Below are 17508 nucleotides of genomic sequence, written 5' to 3' on the forward strand. Positions count from 1 at the left end.
CATTCCATTCCATCTTGTCCCATTCTGTCCCATTCCATTCCTTTTCATCCCATCCCATCCTGTCCCGTCCTGTTCCATTCCATCTCGTTCCGTCCCGTCCCGTCCCATCCCATCCCATTCCATTCCATTCCATTCCATTCCATTCCATTCCATTCCATTCCGTCCCAGCCCCTCCGCGCGCTCCCACGGGCGCCCCCAAGCGGCCGCCCCCCGCCTTCATGCAAATGAGCGCGGGGCAGCGGGTGCTGATTGGCTGCGGCGCGCAGCGGTGGCGCCGCCCCCGGCGTGTGGCGGTGTCCGCAGCCAGGTGCGCGGGTCGGGGCCGTGCTGCTCCGCTCCGCTCCGCACCGCCACCATGACCGTCACACGGCTCGACCAGGGCCAGCGCTACCGCCCGCGGATGGCCTTCCTGAAAAAGGTGAGGGCTCAGCAGCGCCGGGGACACCCGCACATTATGGGCACGCCGGGGCCGGTCCGGGCGGGGCGTGAGGTGATGCGCGTTCACAGCACCTTGCTCGGCCACCGCTCCCCGGGACACCTCTGGGCATGTGCGGTCCGAGGGGGACAGCCCCTCCCCGGGAGTTTGGAGCCGTGACCTGTTGCGGAGCGCCCTGGATCCCAGCTGGCTCGGGGGGCAGGCTGGAGAGGCAGCGTGTGCTGAAGTGATGGAGAAAATAGGACTGTCATGTTATTTATCTTTTGTAGCTTATCTCAGCTGAATGGTTGCCCTGACACGTTTTCTCCCTCTTCCATTATTATTTTTTTTTCAAAGTCCCTCGAAGCTGCGTCCGTTCCCAGGGAAAAACCCATTATCTGCAGTGCCAGTCCACTCAGTGTAGCTCTGCTCTAGTCGGTCCAGTGTGTGTTCCCAGTGCTTTCAGCTGATCTCCACGTTCTGAGCGTGTATTACAGCCTGCTCTCTGCCTCCTTCCAGTTTTTCAGACATGAGTGTATTGTGGCCAGAAGCAGTAGAAGGAGTGGGATGGTGTATGCCCACGCTTTTGGATGTGATGTGTAATTTTGTGCAGCATTTGGTGGGCTTTTCCTGTAGCATTCATTCAAAGCATAGGCAGTTGTAGTGTAGCTGGTACTGCTGATTTTAAAAAGCAGAGTGTTAAGCTAGCTTTTCTCCCACCCACCTCTCCTGAGTGTGGCTTATCCTGTTGGATGGAATTAACTAAATTTCCAGTGACAAGTACAGCCAGCAGGTTGTTGTTTGAATTGTAGTTAGCTTTCCTCCACGCCCACAACCTAAGGAGGATTCCGGGGGTAAAGGGAGGGGAATTTGGGGCTATTCAATGCTAAGGTATAAGCCTGGCAGTACTTACTACACCAGAGGAAGTAAAGAGGGTATTTTCTTTGGTGCTATGTCTTGCAGGGTAAATTTGGCTGGGGAGCCCTGCCAAGGGAAATACTCCAGGCCAAATTCTGCACTGAGTAATACTCAGTGGAGTTGTGTGCGGGGGTGCAGAGGAGGAGCTGTGCTTTGAGAAAACAACTGCCTGCAGCTGTGCTTCAGCTGCTCGTGGGAGTGCAGCAGGCTCTGCAGAGCGCTCCGAGTTCCTCAGGTGGGAAGATCAGTCAAAACACAGCCAGTGCTGTTACAGAGTGTGCACGGCTCACACTGAGAGCAGCCAGGGGGGCCGAGCACTTCAGTGCTTTGCAGGTCCAGGACCTGCTAGCAGCAGGAAGGGAAGCTCCTGGTGGTCAGTGAAAGCCCTTGGCTCTCATCTCCACTTTCATTCCTGCTGTTTTTTCCAGACCTCGGAGGAGCCATGGAGGCTTGGCTGTTGCATGGCAGTGTGGTCTATGTGCAGACAGGCACATCCTCAGAGCTGCCTGGGAACACCAGGCACCTTTACTGGTGCCCATGGCAGGAGCTGAGGATGCTCATCGTGCACCCAATGAGCACCTTACAGGCTTAGACTCATGAGGAGCTAAAATCCTCGAAAGAAGCTTTGTTAATTGCCTAAGCCTGTGCTCACGCTCTGCCATCAGCTGGCACTCGCTGTGCCTGGGCGGCTGCAGCTGCAGGGAGGGATTCCTGCCATGCTGCCAGCCCGTGGGCCCTGTGTGCATTCACAGCTGCCAGCACCCCTCTGTGCTGCCTCTGCAGCAGGAAGATGGTGACCACAGCAGCAATCCTGCCATGGGACACGGAGAGAGCACAGGGGGTTACTGTAGGGGTGGTGGGCAGTGCCCTGCTCTTGCTGTGAGGCTGCTCTGAACAAATCAGGCTGGATGTGCAGCTTGCTCTTTGTGGCTGAGCTATGAGGGGACCAGAGGCCTCCAGAGCCCTGTAACACCTGCTCTTCATGCTAGCACTTAGATTGTTTTATTCTGTTTTTTCCTCCCCTTCTAAACCATACTGGCTGGAGGAAGAATGACCCAAAAGTCTTTTGGGATAGCAAGCAAGCCTCTGAAATGATTTTGGCTGGATGCTGTGAGAGCTTGAATGAACCCAAGCTCTTGGTGCCTGTGCCTGCTCCAGCAGCCAGATGTGGCTCTGCTGGGCATCAGCTGGCAGAGCTGGGCTGTGCTCTCAGGAGCTCCTGGGCTGGGTATTTTTCCTTGCTGTGCTACACGAGCTGCACAGTGACTCACACCTTGTGGGTAGGGCTGATGGATGCCTTCTTCCTCTGCCTCCTCCTTCTTCCCTGCCTCCTCCTCACTCTGGTCCCTGCTGGCTTCTCCCAGGCTGTGCAGCAGCCAGGGAGGGGCTGTTCCAGGGTCTGCAGCATGGCTGGGGGCTTCTCCAGGCTGAGACTTTCCAGCAGCTGCTGGGCCTCATCTTCCTGGGCATTTCCAGAAGTGTGTGAGCAGCTGAATTGTGTTTTTGCTGGAATCCAGCAGATTCCTGCTCTCTGAGGCCCTTGGTATGGCTGAAACTGAGCCTTAAGCCAAGCTCAGCCTCATCCCATCCTCCCTTTCCTTGTTCCAGGCTGGGAGATGCCAGTGCCACATCTTTCTTTGGAAAAAATCCCCTCCAGACTGGGAAGAGCCAGCTACAGCCCTGCGCTCCCCACTCACAGATTTGCTTCCTTTAGCTGAGGCATCACTCAGTGAGAACAAGCCACTTCCCCTCAGCTTTAATTAAGAAAAAGCCAGAAGTTTTAGCTGGTTAACAATGGATTTTTTTCATTTTTTCTTTTTTCTGATCATCCATCAACGTGCAAAGCAAGGCTGATGGTTGTAGACCTAGAAAACAATTGAATGAGCCTTCAGAGGCCAGAGTGGGGATAAGGACTGTGTTGTTACCTTGGAAATCAGAGCAGGTAGGGCTGATCCTTGCAAACAGCAGCAGGCAGTGACGGGGGCTAGAACCAGGCAAATAGGGTGGAGAGAGCAGCAGATGTTTAATTGCAGCACCAGGACTGTTCACTCAGCTGGGAACTGGAGATTCCTGCTGGGAAAATTGATCTTTCTTGTGTCTGAAGCAAAGATGCCCCTGTCTGGGTTGATGCTGAGAAGGGCTGAGCTTCTCATCGCTGCCTGGGGGCTATGTACAAATCACAAACAGGACAGGACTGCTGAGGAATGTGTTTTGAGCTGTTGTATTTTTTAGCATCAGTCTCATTACATGGTTATGACAATGGGAAGATGCTATCAGCTCACATCTTAGGCAGCAGACTAAGAACTTAATGTTACAACTTACTTTAAAAGTTTTTTGACCAATCACACAAAGCAAAAACATGTTGACAGTAGTTCCATCTAATTGCTATAAGCACGTCCCTTTGGTTAAAACAATGCTTGCTTATTTTGGATATAATGCTTGTTTTTAAGCTTTAAAACACAATGCACAGAGCTCCATTATTAAGCTTAGAACTTCCTAATATCTCACTAGATAGACTTTTCTGCAGCTTAGGGAGTTATTCTAGCCAAGTGTTAATACACACACTGTTGCTCTATTTGTTCTTACTTTTCTACTTCTTCTATATATATTTCTTTTGCTGACTTATCTTACGGCTACTGCTTAGCTCTAATAACAGTTTTTCTGTCTTTGAGGCTTGTCTTTTGTAGAGCTTTAAAACCTTTTTGATTTTATGGATTCCCACACTCCTCACCTTGGCAGTGTTTTGCTGTTGCGTTTCTGAGTCTCAGCACCTGGAGTTTGTTTTTCCTGCATTGTGGATGCCCTGATCCTGGGGGGCTGGTGGGTGCCCAAAGGGTGGAGCTCAGGCAAATAGGGTAACTCAGCCAAGCAATCCATCACTGCTCCATGCTGCAGGAAAGCATCCATCCTCCTCCTCCAGAACCATGGACACCCCATCAGTTGGTGGCCACTTGCCTCTCCCTGGGGCTTCCACGGGCTCCTGAAATCCAGTGATGGTTTTTCTCACTGTATGGGAGTTTGAGTTCTGCTTTGCACTCAGTGAGCTGAACCCTGTGAGTTGGTGCAGTCAGAGGGGACAGACAGTTTTCCTGTTGTGTCCTGTGTGGCTTTCAGGGTGAGTTCACCTCCAGGCAGAGATTCCAGCTGATCTGAAGGGAAATCCCCAGGGGGCTCCTGCCTTGTGATGTCTGTGTGTGTGAGATGAGCTCTCCCTGGAGCCTGGCTCCTTCCACAGTCCTGATATTTACCTCTGTGTGTGTCTCCACCCATCAACCAGTCAGGAAGTGGCTTCTGGCTCTGCGAAATTCAAACCAGACAGCTCTTTCCTGGCTGAAAGTGTGACAAAATGTGCTAGAGCCCTTAGCAAAGCAATGAAGTGTTCCTGCTGTGTCTGAAGCAGCCCTCCTGGCCTCCCCTGGCAGCCTGGTGCTGACAGCAGCTCCTGATCCTGTAATCCACTGTTCCCTTGGGAGAAAAGACACAGACAGGCTGAGGTTTGATCAGCAAGGTGGATGCTTTGCAGCTCCTTACTTTTTAATATATTTGTCATTTCTCCAGTGACAGGAGGGAGTATGGCAGAGTGTGAACACCACGAGAGTTGAAGAGTTTCTGGGTAAAGGAAGGGAACATGCTGTGCTGGGGGCTGTGGGGGTTTCTGAGCCATTCCCTGCTCTCAGCTGGTTGAAGATGTGTCTCTGGAGCCCACCTGGAGAGCAGCAGCTGCGTGCTGGAGCAGGATGTGCTGTGCTGCCTGCCTGGAACACAGATCCTGGTGGGATCTGCCAGGTGGTCACTGCATGGACACAGAGGGATGAGCAGGGCTGTGTTTGCCCCCAGCATCTCTGTTCTCTGTGAAGGGACTGCAGTCACAGAGGGTGACTTCCCAAGGTACCTGGCTTTGCTTAGAATGCCAGTTTCCTAAAGAGTGCCCTGCCTGCCTCACCTCATCCCACACAGTTGAACTTTCTGCGGTTGAAATTGTGAGTTCTGTTAAAAGATCTAAAAATGTCTTCATATTCCATCTCTTCTGCTTTGGTTTTGCTCTTTTAAAATATTTTATAAGTATTTATACAAATATTTATGTTAAATTTTACCAGGCTTCTCCATTTTAGCATTAATATGTCAGTGCCTTTAAAAGCAGTTGAAAATCTGGTTTTACTGACAAGCCCAGAGTGTATCCTGTCACTACAGCTTAAATCCTCACAGAACTTGGCAAGACTTGGGACCAAAGTCACTGTGGTGCCTGTGAAGACAATGCCCTCCATTATATGTGTGTGTCATCAACTCACACTGTTAAATCCTCTGCTCTCAGTTAAAAAGCTACAGCCTCACCCAAAACAAATGTGTGGAGAGACCAAATTGGTCCTGTTGGACCAGTTTTGATTTAATAGCCCTGGAAGCAGAAGACAAAAAGAAGAACATCTTCCCCAAAGCTCTCATGACAGTCAGATAATCAAAAACGAGATGAGGAGTGTGCCCCAGCACAGATCCCAAGTGAAAGCAAAGCTTTGTGCTTTGGGAGTGGTGCTGGGAGGAAGACAAAGAGGAGGAAAATACCTTTGAAAATCTTTATATTTTAAAAAAGAAATAAAGATAATTGGGAATGAGGAATAGAAGTTGTCTGGCCCTGAGTGTGAGACTCATCCTGTTAAAAATGAGTCACCAGGATCCCTGAGGAGTCCCGGGTGGGAGGTGATGTGCATCCAGAGAGGAGGATGTGCCTGCCCCATCCCTGGAGGGGCTGGGTCCTGGGTGGGGGAGGAATGGTCAGAGAGCCCCTCACACACCTCCTGTGCACCCCTTACAGAAGCACAGGTTTTATTCCCTCTCCGTTTTTCTTTCTAAGTGCTCAGTGAGCCAGAGAAGAACCTTTCTGGGTGTAGTGGGGTGTGAGTAGCAGAGAATTAATTTTTTTTTGTTTTGCCTTAGCTCTCATGGAGTGGTTCCATCCTGTCCCTCCTGTGCTAGCCCTGGCTGTGTGTGTGTCCGTGGCAGTGTGAGCTGCCATGGGCTGCAGGTGGAGGGCTCAGAGAGGGCTGTGGCACACCAGTGCCCAGCCTCTGGAATGCTGGCTTCCCTCTGCCCACTCCTGGCATCCATCCCATCCCTTCCCCTCTCCTGCTTTGCAGATCGAAGCTCTCATGATGGAGATGCAGAGCCCAGACACAGGAATCAAGACACAGACACAGGCAGTGATGGTCACCAGCATCCCCCACGCTGTGACAGGTAAGAGCTGCCCTGGGGGCAGGGACTGGGCCCAGTTCAGCACAGAAAATCTGCCTGTGGAGCCCCTGGGCAGGGCTGCCAGTGCCTGGCTGCGTGCTGGAGCTCTGTTCCCAGTAAATATCAGCTGTTCATCATTTGAAATGTACCTGCTCCCTTGATGTTGTTCTCACTCGTGTCTCATCTCATTCCTACTCTTTGAGTCAGACGAAGGTGGATCCCCAGGCACTCTCAGCTGTCTCCTGGGGGTTAACTCAAGTGACCTTGCCTTAGCACAGAGGTGAGGACATGCTGCAGCCTCCAGACCTCCCATGCTCCCAGTAAGGCTGCATCACAAATAAAGATAAATATTAAAATCCAATTGAAACAAGCAGCCTGGAGGCAGACTGAAAGATGGTACTTCAGAAATGAGCAATTAACAATTAGTCTTCCTTTTAATGTTTACTGCTAGTAATAATTTTTCTTGAGTAGGCAGGAAAAGAACAAAATATTCAACCCACTTCTGTGCCTGTAAATGACAGCTTTGCCTCCCTCAAGAGGCTGGAGGAGCAGCAGACAGGGGTGTGCTGTGTCATGTGCAGTGTTACAGGCAGCTCTTGTCACAGCCTCCTCGTGCCTGCTACTCCTTTCAGCAGGCACTATCAGTACCTCTGCTTCCCTGCTCTCCAAGCCTCCACAAAAGCTCTTGTGAGGAATCCTCTGCTATAAATATTCACACATACTCCATACCCAAGTTTCCTCCTCCTGCTTCTTTCTTCAGCACTTGGAAATTCAGAACAAAACCTCCCACTGAAACAAAGTGAGTTTGCTCCAGGCAAGTCAAGAGAATTCCCCCACTGTGTTTGCAGAGCTTGGTAGGCTCAATGTGTTGTTTGCCCCAATTAAAAAAAAAAAAAAGGGGGGGGGGGCAGAGGCCCTGAAGTCACTTGCCCAGGGGAAGAGGCAGTCAGTGGAAGGCTCAGGAGAACCTGGACACATCTGAAGCCTGCTCTCAGCCTCACGCTCCCTGCCCTGCAGTGCAGACCACATCCTGGCTCACACAGCTGTTCTGCAGCTGGGCTGGGTGGAGGCTTTGCCTGTACAAAGGAGCTTCCCAGAGCTGTCAGGGAATGGTTAAGGCAGCACAAAGAGGAGATTCCCTGTGCTGAGGATGACGTCTCACACAGATCAAGTGCAGGGGACGGAGAACTTCTCTTGATGTCTGCCCAATGTAAAATCCCACTTCCTAAAAGTCCTTGGGTGTCTGATGTCTTGGCACTGACCCTCAATGTGTGCTGTCTGCTTTACTCTGCTTCCTTAACTAAAATTGTTCCAAGTTCCCTCTTGCACAAGTCATAAATTCTAGTCCATCTCTGAGAGGCAAGTGACTTCCACTCCCCCTGTGTGCTGGTCATCCCTCTCTAAAATGATATTTTTAGTGCTGCATGATACTGATTGGCTTCTGGGTGTTGCAAAAGAGATTGATTCATTTTGATGAGGGTGTGGTGGAGATATTGGAGCAGGGGACACAGATCCATTGGAGAGAGCCTGGCTCTGCCTGTGCAGGAAGCTAACTAGTTAAATTCAGTGAAAGTCAGTAAAATGGCTCACAAATAAACCTCGATGTTAAATGTGCACCTTTGGGGGAAAGTGCTTACAGAGGGAACTGTCTAGAAATGAGTGATGAGATAATCCTTTAATTTCATCTATTTCAGGAAGCAGGCAGTAGGATAAGAGCTCTGAGCCCCTATTAGAAAGTTAAGTCATCACTGCAATGTCAAGAAAGGTCAACACCTCAGTCTGCAGTCCTAGGGGAGGTTTGGAGGAAAAGGCCAGTAACTGGTCAGGGAACAAGTGCCTTTTTGCCCTCTTTAAATGGAAGGAGGTTCATGGAATTTGCTTCTCAGAACGTAAAACTAAAACTGCTGGAGGTTTATGCTGCCTATGGTGGGTACAACTGCTCCCAGTCCAACAAAAGAACTGGGAGATAAAATGTATGTGAATTTGATAAATGCTGTAACCACTGCAGCTTGGATCTGAGATTTGGACATCTCTTCTGCCCATTAAAGGACTCTTAGAGGATCAGGCACTGGTCTTCTACAAAACTGAGACAGGACTGTGCTCTGTGGCTCTGGAGCTTCTGTGCAGTGAATCTTTCCAGGCAAGGTGGAGCAAAACCTCCCCTTCCCTGGTGAGAAAGCTGTTGCATCCTTAAGCCCTTTCTAAGCCTCTGATGGGGGTTTGGATGCTGCTGAGGCCATGTGAGCTGGTGGCACTCTCTGTGCCATGCCAAGGTCACTGCCTGCCTCAGGCTGGGTGCCCTGGGGGTGCCAGCATGGCCCAGCAGTGCATTTCACCTGTGCCTCCTTGCACTTGAAAGCACATTTGCAGAAAAGAGGACTGTGCCCTCATGGGATCCAGGGCACAGTGAGGGGCGAGGACTGCAGAAATCTCCTTCCCCCTGTGGATTTGGGCACACTCCTGATTTCAGTGCCTGACCTTTGCTTTGCTTTGCAGGTAATGATATAATGCAGTGGATCCTTCAGCGCTTGCAGATCACTGCAGAAGGTGGGTAAAAATGTGAGAATTGAGCCTTTCTCAGCTTCCAGCCATAAAACCAAACTCTCAAGCAGCAAAACCTTTTAGTTGAATTCTCCCCTGCATAAGAGCTCACTTTTAATTCCAGTGAAGTGTTTCTGTGCAATGAAAACATCTGCATTCTCCATTTTCAGAGGCACTCCACCTGGGAGACCTGTTTGTCAAATATGGATATATCTACCCTCTTCAGGAGCCAAAGAACCTCACCCTGAAGGCAGATGGCAGCCTCTACAGGTTTCAAGTGAGTTGCAGCTCCTCTAAGCTGTTGAGAGGGAGTTCAGCTCTAGTTTTTATTGAAAACAGGCAGCTGGGGCAGTTCCCAGGAGCTGTGTAGCTGTGCAGGAGGAAGGAAAAGACTCAGAGAAGTCTGCACAGAGAAGACTGAGATTGCAGTTTACAGGGAAACTGTGATAGTTTCTTAAATGAAATGAGTGTACTTGTTCAACCTAAAAATAGCTGTGCTTTCCTCCAAAGAGTGTTCCCTTCCAGGTCTTAAAGTAGCAAATGGACACAGAACGATGAGGGGGCCCTGAATAATGAATATACAAAAAGCACAGTAAGAACAGGATGGTGTTGAGGTTCATGGCTGGACTATTTCCACTGCTGTCAGTGGGAAATCAGGATATTCCTGGTACTTGGAATGAGTCCATGACTTCAGGGCCTGTGTGCACTAACAGGAGGCTCCTTCCCTTGCAGACCCCCTATTTCTGGCCAGTACAGGGCTGGGCTGCTGATGACACAGACTATGGTGAGTGGTGGCACTGCCTGTGCCCAGGGTGTGGGTTTGTCACACAGTCCAGGGGTGCCCAGGGAGTGGGTTTGTCACATAGTCCAGGGGTGCCCAGGGGTGTGGGTTTGTGCCACAGTCCTGCTCCACACCTGCTCTTCTTGTTCTTGTGCTGTGTCTCCACTCACAATGACCAGCCCTGGCATTTTTTTCATGCTATTTTGTGAATAATTCTCAATAATGATGAATTGAGGGTGTGACCATCTTGTGGTGGCCTTGATGAGAGAAAGTGCTTAAGCTCTTGTGTTCCACTAAGATCCATCACACAGGAACACATCTGAATTACCTTGCTGGGGAGGGAAGACTTTAAACACAAGATCAGATTTCCCTGAGCAGTTAAGTGTGTTCCTGGATCTGAGCCCAAGGCTGTCTTCCTGTAGATTTGGATCAAGCCCTGCATTCAGAGATGGTTCTTTCTTTGTAGAAAGCACAGTGACTTCCAATATCTCCTGATGGCTTTTTTCCATGTAAATCTCTTGTTTCAAACCAAGACATTGTCTTTATGTTGCTTTTTGTAGTAGAGCTGATCATGAATCTTGGGCTGATCAGCTGGGTTTGCTGCTGTGAGCTGTGCAGTTCACAGACTGATTTGTCCATGCCAGGCTTGTCCTCTGTGGTTTTTATCTGCATTATGCTGTAAATCTCCCAAGAAAATAAAATGTTTTTATTAGAACTTGAGCAAAAAACACTGGCCTGTGCTCAGAAAACTTGGAGGTCAAGCTCTGAGGAGCCTCAACACCTGGAAGGTTTGGCCCAGTGTCCCTTGACCCATGGAAGGCTGGCTGAGCTCCCCAGGGAAGGGTGGCAGAAGGCACACGCTGCCTGTCCTGCCTGGGCATCAGTGACATCCCAAAAGCACCAAGTCCTTTTCTCTTCACTGAGCTTTCGTGAGCTTGGAGCTCATGCCTGGGAAGATATTGTAGCAGACAAAGGCTCCTGTCTGTAATGTGGGTAAATTTTTAATTATTCTTGGACTTGTTGTATAAGTGACTGCTAATTTGCTTCTACTTCCACAGCAATTTATCTAGCAAAGAAGAACATTAAAAGGAAAGGGATTTTGGAAGAATATGAAAAGGTGAGGAGACACTGCACTTGTTCTATTACAAGACCCTCATTTGCTACAACTTAAGCCCTTTGTTGCTGATGAGTGGGGCACAGCAAAAAAAATCACCTCTTCAATTGCATGAGGTGTTTCTCCAGCAGTATCAAAGGCCAAGATTTTGCAAGTGAAAAAACGACCAGTACAGAAAACTACTGTGAAGTCAATCATAATTTTAGCAGGGGTAATTGCTCTCCTTGCAATGGTATTTTTGAACTGTTGCAATTCTTGTAATTACATGCAGAACAATCCAGATTTCTTGGCTCAGTGGCCAGCCTGGCCTTGTTGAACTATGGAGAGTCAAGAAAACCGCAGCATGGGAGTGCCCTGGTCAGAATTTTCACACTAACTGCTTTTTTATTTTTATTCCAGGAACATTACAACATGCTCAATCAAAAAATAAACTACAAGTGGGATTTTGTCATTATGCAGGCCAAGGAGCAGTATAAGTGAGTTGAATTGCATTCCCTTGTTTGCATTACTGGGGAGGGTGTGAGGAGCAGAGCTTGGCTTAGTGCACAGTTCAATCACACATTAAAAACACCAAAATGGCTTGAAAATGGCTTGGAGTGGAGGTTTAGATTTTGCACTTGATGTGGTTCTGTGCAGAAGCTGGGTTCTGATGCTGCAAGCCCTAATTAGAAACAACTTCATTTAGCTCAGTGTTCTCCATGAGAATTTGGGATCGAGCCCTGGACTTAGGGCCTGTTGCTGATCTGGGTCAGGAGTTACTGGCACATCTCTCAGCTGAGTGGAGTGAATCAAGAAGCAGTAATGGTCCCAGCAGGGACTTCTGCAGAAAACTGAAGTGCATCCTTAGGTACCCAGCTAAAATGACTTGATTTTAGGAACTGAAACCTTCAAATTCCCAGGAAACTTGGTGAACATGAGATGGGAATACTCCTTTAGAGCTCTTTCCTGCTTCTGTGGACTCACCTTCCTTTACCTCCTGGCAGGGCAGGCAGTGTCTCTGCTGCTCAGCAGCCTCTCTGTTCCCTGGGATGGCAGCCAAGTCCTCGGAGTACAGCTCATCAGATAACTGTCTCATTAAACAGAGACTGTTGTTCTTGTAAATTGAGGTCAGACTTGGGCTAAGAGATGCCAAATGCAGTTTCAAAGTTAGATACCCAGCCTGTGTCTGAAGCAGTAGATTAAACTCGTCTGAGGCTGTTTGATGGTGCTGCTGGGGCAGACTGGTGCAGAGCACCCACCCTGTAACCACAGCAGGGAGGCCGCATGCAGACAGCCTGTTGGGAATGTTCCCTTCCCCATGCTAACTCCCAAATTGTGCTCAGGACTTTTCTGGGAAAGAATTAGTTGGTCCAAGCCCAAACCATGCTAGTGCCTCTTCTGTTTAATTGTGGAGGTGATTTGGGTTTTAGTGCCTGGGAACCCTCCTCAGAACCATTTCCAAGCAGTTTCTTTGAGAAATGCCTGTGCTTTACTGAGAGACAGGGATGAGACATGTCCAGGGTGTATCTCTGGGTGGCAGTCCTTGGGGACATGGGACAGGGACAAAGGTGAAGCAGCAGGACCGAGGGCAAGTCAGCAGAGAGCTCCCAGAGGGCTGTGTGCCTGATCAGAAGGGGATGTGTCTGCTCCCAGCTCAGCTCAGGAAGATGATGATTTCTCAAAAGCCAGAGTCATGTGTGGCCATGTGAACATGATGTGCAGCCCAGAATAGCCAGGACAGGATGTGGTCAGGGGTGGCATCAGGGCAGCCGGGACCCACGGGGCACAGCAGGCTGGAGGTGTGCCCTGCTTCTCATCCCACTGATTTTAGGAGGGCATAATTCCTGAATTCCCCTGTTCTTGGCTTTGCAGGGCAGGGAAGGAGCGGAAGAAGGAGGACAGGTATGCCCTGGACTGCCAGGAGAGAGCCTACTGGCTTGTGAACAGAACTCCTGTGAGTAGAGGGTGAAGGGTGACTTCAGTGACTCGGTGGTGCCCTCCCTGCAGCCACCTGGGACAAGCTCCCATGTGGAAAGGGCACAGCCTCTGGGCTGAGTGCCAGGGGAGGGCCAGCCCAGCCCTGCCCTGAGTCCCCACCACCTTTCCTTGGTTGTTCCCAAAGCTGCAAGGGACAGAGGTGCAGCTGCAGCTCAAAGAGGGGCATTCCCAAATCTGGGAGTTCCCAAGGCACTGCTGGCTGGGAGCTGCTGCCCGTGGAGGTTTGGGGGTCTCCTCCTGCATTGTGTGATGCACAGCCTTTAAACCAAATGAGTTACAAAGCTTTGTTTGTTGTTCGCCACAGCCAGGCATGCTGGATGTCCTCGAGTATGGATTAGACCGTGTCACAGATCCCAATGAAAATAAGGTAAACCAGGTGAGACAGGTTTTTCTTTACACGCCTACTCAATTTGTCTGGGAGGACCCAGAAAACGTCCCTGGGGTTGTCATTTTTTGGGCACTGCAGGCTGAGTGTGTCAGCTCAGCTCTAACAGCTGAACAGGCCAGCGGTTGAGGCTCTCTCACCCCGGAGGTGAGGCCCTCAAAATAGGCTTTGGCAGCTTCTTCTGCCTTGAAAAGACTTTGTCAGCTTTCTTGCCACACCAGTTAGTGTGAGTGCTTGGCTGCAGGACATGTTTTCTTTGCTGGTGAAGCTGAACTAAGGAATGCTCTATCTCCAGGTGCTCCTTGCTGCCTTTGTATGAGTGCTGAATGAACTTTGTGGGGTGTAAAGGGTCAGTGCAAAGATCCAGGTTTAAAATCAAATTACAGAATACCTCCCAGAGGGTAATTAATGTGTGATAAGAAGATGAAGAAGTTGGTGTGGTGGATAGGAGACACAAAATGTTGCCAAAAATGCATACTGTAGACCATAAAGAAACATATTCGGTGAATGGAGAGCGTGAGGGCTGTAACTGGGTGAACTGGTCTGAAATCACAGATCCAGTCACTGGATGAGGAGCTGGAGTTGCTGTTCCCTTTCCCCATCAGCCCTCTGAGATGATCCTGTCTTTGTGCCCTTAACAGTGTTCATTTGGAAGCAAAGTCAAAACATCTCTCAGCAATTCAATGCAAATGTTTCTGCCATCACACTCACAGCGTTCCCACAACTTCCCATTCTTGTAGCAGCCTTTAAACATCTCAGCAGCCAAGGCAGGATAATTGCTTTGGCCAGCTGTGTTCTGTTGCTATAGAGACTGAAAAGGAGCAAACTGTAGGGTTGGGGTGTGTTTTATTTTTTTTTTTCTTGCTGTAAGTAGCAGCTGCTGAAAAGCCTTTTTTTTTTTTTTTTCTTTTTTAAGAGTAAAGAAGTAGTGGCAAGGGAGAGGGATAGTGAGAGGAGTAAGCCAACTTCTCGCCCACAGTTTTACAGCTGACATGGAAGGGATTTTAGGTTTGCAAACGGTCTGAGGGGCTCCATCCATCTGCCAGCTGCCTGGTGGCACAGGGGGAGGGAGCTGAGGGATCTCTGCCCACTTCCACCCTGGCCATAAGAGACAGGGGCAGCTCCAGGGAGGGCAGAAGCCAAAGGACACTAGCTTTGGGGTGACTTCCCTGCCCTTCTCCTTTAAGCTGCTCTCTGAGCTGTGCCTCCCCTCTGGAGGCTGAGCTGAAGAGGGAAGATTCTCCTTGCTCCTCTTGCTTTTGAAAGAGTGATTGAGAATACATGAGACAGCCAGGAGCCCTCATGGGGGACCTTTGGACCAGCAGCTTTGGTTTTGTTCTCTGCTCTCACCAACACCTGTGGCTCAGCAGCCTTTGGTGAGCAGAAAGAATGGGCCAAGCTCTGATTTGTGTCCCTGTTCCTGCTCGATCTGCTTTCGCTTTGTTGGCCAAATTATGGAGTTTTTTATCTTGGCAGTTGAGAAGGAAAGAAAAAAATGAATTCCTGATTTCTTTGAAGCTGACATTAGCATGAGCATCTCTCTTGCTCAGACCCTTGCTGGGCTTCTTCCCCCTCACAGATAGAGTCCTCTGGGGATAAACAGGTGCTCAAGCTGCTTTGAAGGGGACTTTTATTACTGATCCATGGGCAAACCTCGTGGTTACAATGAGTTAGGGGTTGTGGATGGGCAGGAGTCAGGCAGGAGTAGCCACCCATCGAACAGCTAATTAAGGGATGCTTTAGCCTTTTGTTGTTGGCTCTCAGCTTCACACCAAGCCTCTCTGCTTGAAGAGTGACCACTGAGTGCCTGCAGGCTCCTGCACAGCCTCTGCCTCCTGGAACCAGAGCTTTAGCTCCCCCAAAAATCTCTGTGCTGCATTCAGGGGCTGCTGAGTGAAGTGCCCTGGTTTGTTGTGACAGATCAACGAGTCATTGCTGGCCTTTAATTCCATAAATCCCTGCCAGTTTGCCTGATAAAGTTCTGCTGCATCATCACAAGTTTGGAAAGCACAGGGTCAGGGGCAGATAAACAAGGCAGGAGGAAAATGGCCATTTGAACAAAGCTGGGGACATGGATTTGATTTCCAGCTGCAGGGCTGGATGCACCAGCACAGTGGAGATGAGTGTTGGGATGATCTAATGCCAGAGTCAAGATTTGCCTCTGCAGGCTCTCAGCTGGCTGAGTGCAGGGAGCAGGGCTGCCCTGAGCAGGGGTGTCGGGGTGTGCAGAGGCAGCTGGGCTGCACTTTGCAGGGTTGGGAAGGCAGATTTCCTGCCCAGAGCTCTGGAGGGAGGCTGGGCTGGCTCTGCCCTGTGCTTAGTGGCCAATTCCCTGCACAGGATTCCGGGGATCAGCCTCAGCCTGCCAAGCTCTGTGCATGGAGCACTCAGGGCAGAGTGAGGGTGGAACTGCAGTGTCCTGGTCCCAGACAAGCTCTGCACAACCTTCTTCACTCCCAGCTCCTTCCAGGCATCCTCCCAAAGCTGCTTCCAGGTGTTTATGAGCTCTGTAAACAGAGAGGCAAAACCACCATGACCATCATCTCCCCAGTGTGGTCAGGAAGTCTCCCACTGGGCAGAGGAGCAAACAGGTAGCTAGGAATGAGCAGATATCCCAGCTCTTGTAGGAGCTGGTGGCCTCAGCCACAGGGATTAGCTCCAGGCAGGGCTCTGAGCAGCTCCTGGCTGGCTCCCAGCTGGGCTCTGCAGCCCCAGTGCCCGGGGAGCACAGGGCTGGTGGCACGGGCTGTCACCAGGGCACGCAGGGTGTCCCAGTGCCACGGGGTTCTCAGGGTATCACAGGATGTGGAACAGCTTGTGGCACTCACTTGGGCCAGACTGAGGCCTTTCAGTAATTGCCATGTTGATTTGGAGGCTGCAGGGCTGGGAGCTGATCCGCAGTAATTGCGATAAGTCACTCGTTAAGGGCATTGCAAAATTAATCTCATTATGAGAAACCACTCTTTTGTTCCAAAGATGATTTCCTTCCAAATGAGGCAGAGTGGGTGGGTGGTGCAGGGCACTTTGGCACTGCTGCAGGCAGTAGTGGGGGTAGGGGAGGGTGGGTGGTGGGCACAGCTGGCAGGGCTCGGTGGGACACGGAGAGTGCTCAGAGCCACTTGTGGCAGCTCTGAACTGGGAACTGGGGGCACTGTGGGAGAAAGGGAAATGAAATTACGAGCAGCTCTGGGGTGAAATAGCTGAGATTCCTCCCAGTTACTGCTGCTTTGAGAACTAGGGGCTTGGAAGGGGCTGAGCACAGCCAGCACCTGCAGCCTCCCAGGTGTTCAGCAGTGGGCTCCCCTTGGATTTGCTGCAGTTCAGTTTGTGCCACTGCTCAGAGATGCTGAGCCCCTTCCTGGGGGAGCTTTGGCAAATCCCCTCCCCACCTGGAGCACCCCAGCAAAGCCCCCCTTGTTTTCCCAGGAGCAGCTGCACACCACACTGTCCTCCACAAAGACTGTGGCAGGAGGGGATTCTTGGTGTGTGGGGCACTTAAAAAAAAAATCTTCCCTTGCTGATTTTTCTTCACCCACATATAATTTTCCTGTTGTGATGGCATTTTAATGGATCCCTTTCTGTCTCTGTATAACATTTAACTCACTGTGTTCTCTTTGTCTTTCCCACAGCTGTTTGTCTCATGTGTGTGTGGTGTGCTGCCAGCCTCTCAGACCCCTCTAGAAGATAACACCACTTTCCTGCCACGTGAGCTGTCTTCAAGCCACTGTGCCAGCACCCACTTCTCCTTCCCCACTGCACCAGGCCTGTCTGAGGCCCCAGTTGAGAAAAAAAAGTGGAAGAAAATACGTTTTTTTAAATGATTTTAACGTGTTGAAATCAATGCCCTAGCCACAAGTTCCATCAAATGGAACCCTTCAGCTGGCACTTGGAAATCTGATGAGGCCTGGTTTGTATCTCACATTCCCCAGGGATACAGTGAACTCCTGTTGGGCAGGAGGCAGCTGGCCTGGAGCAGAAACACAGGTTTCTAAACAGGACCCTTTAGGGCAGTAAATACCATAAATTTCTCTGTGCAAGCAGGTGATTTTTCCCTTCCATTTCTGCAGTCTGTCTGAAACAATGACACTCTGGAAATGAGATGAAGAAATGGTGTCTGTATAGAAGGTGACCTGGAATCAGAGATGCAGCTGAGA

At 50.2% G+C, this 17508-nt stretch overlaps 1 protein-coding gene across 5 annotated transcripts in view; it reads left to right on the top strand.

Annotated features, from left to right (window-relative positions):
- Positions 1 to 303: 303 nt before the first annotated feature.
- RGS9 (regulator of G protein signaling 9) overlaps positions 304 to 17508 on the top strand; it is a 31530-nt gene continuing 14325 nt past the window's right edge. For all 5 annotated transcript variants that reach the window (XM_041485801.1, XM_041485802.1, XM_041485803.1 and 2 more), the window contains exons 1-9: positions 304 to 418; positions 6463 to 6559; positions 9053 to 9103; positions 9268 to 9374; positions 9830 to 9881; positions 10937 to 10995; positions 11392 to 11468; positions 12844 to 12925; positions 13274 to 13336. In XM_041485801.1, coding sequence (XP_041341735.1) covers positions 356 to 418; positions 6463 to 6559; positions 9053 to 9103; positions 9268 to 9374; positions 9830 to 9881; positions 10937 to 10995; positions 11392 to 11468; positions 12844 to 12925; positions 13274 to 13336 — 651 coding nt within the window. In that variant the 5' untranslated portion in view covers positions 304 to 355. The remainder of the gene's footprint in view (positions 419 to 6462; positions 6560 to 9052; positions 9104 to 9267; positions 9375 to 9829; positions 9882 to 10936; positions 10996 to 11391; positions 11469 to 12843; positions 12926 to 13273; positions 13337 to 17508) is intronic.

This window comes from Pyrgilauda ruficollis, unplaced genomic scaffold, assembly GCF_017590135.1.
Source record: "Pyrgilauda ruficollis isolate IOZ18807 unplaced genomic scaffold, ASM1759013v1 scaffold72, whole genome shotgun sequence".
NCBI lineage: Eukaryota > Metazoa > Chordata > Aves > Passeriformes > Passeridae > Pyrgilauda > Pyrgilauda ruficollis.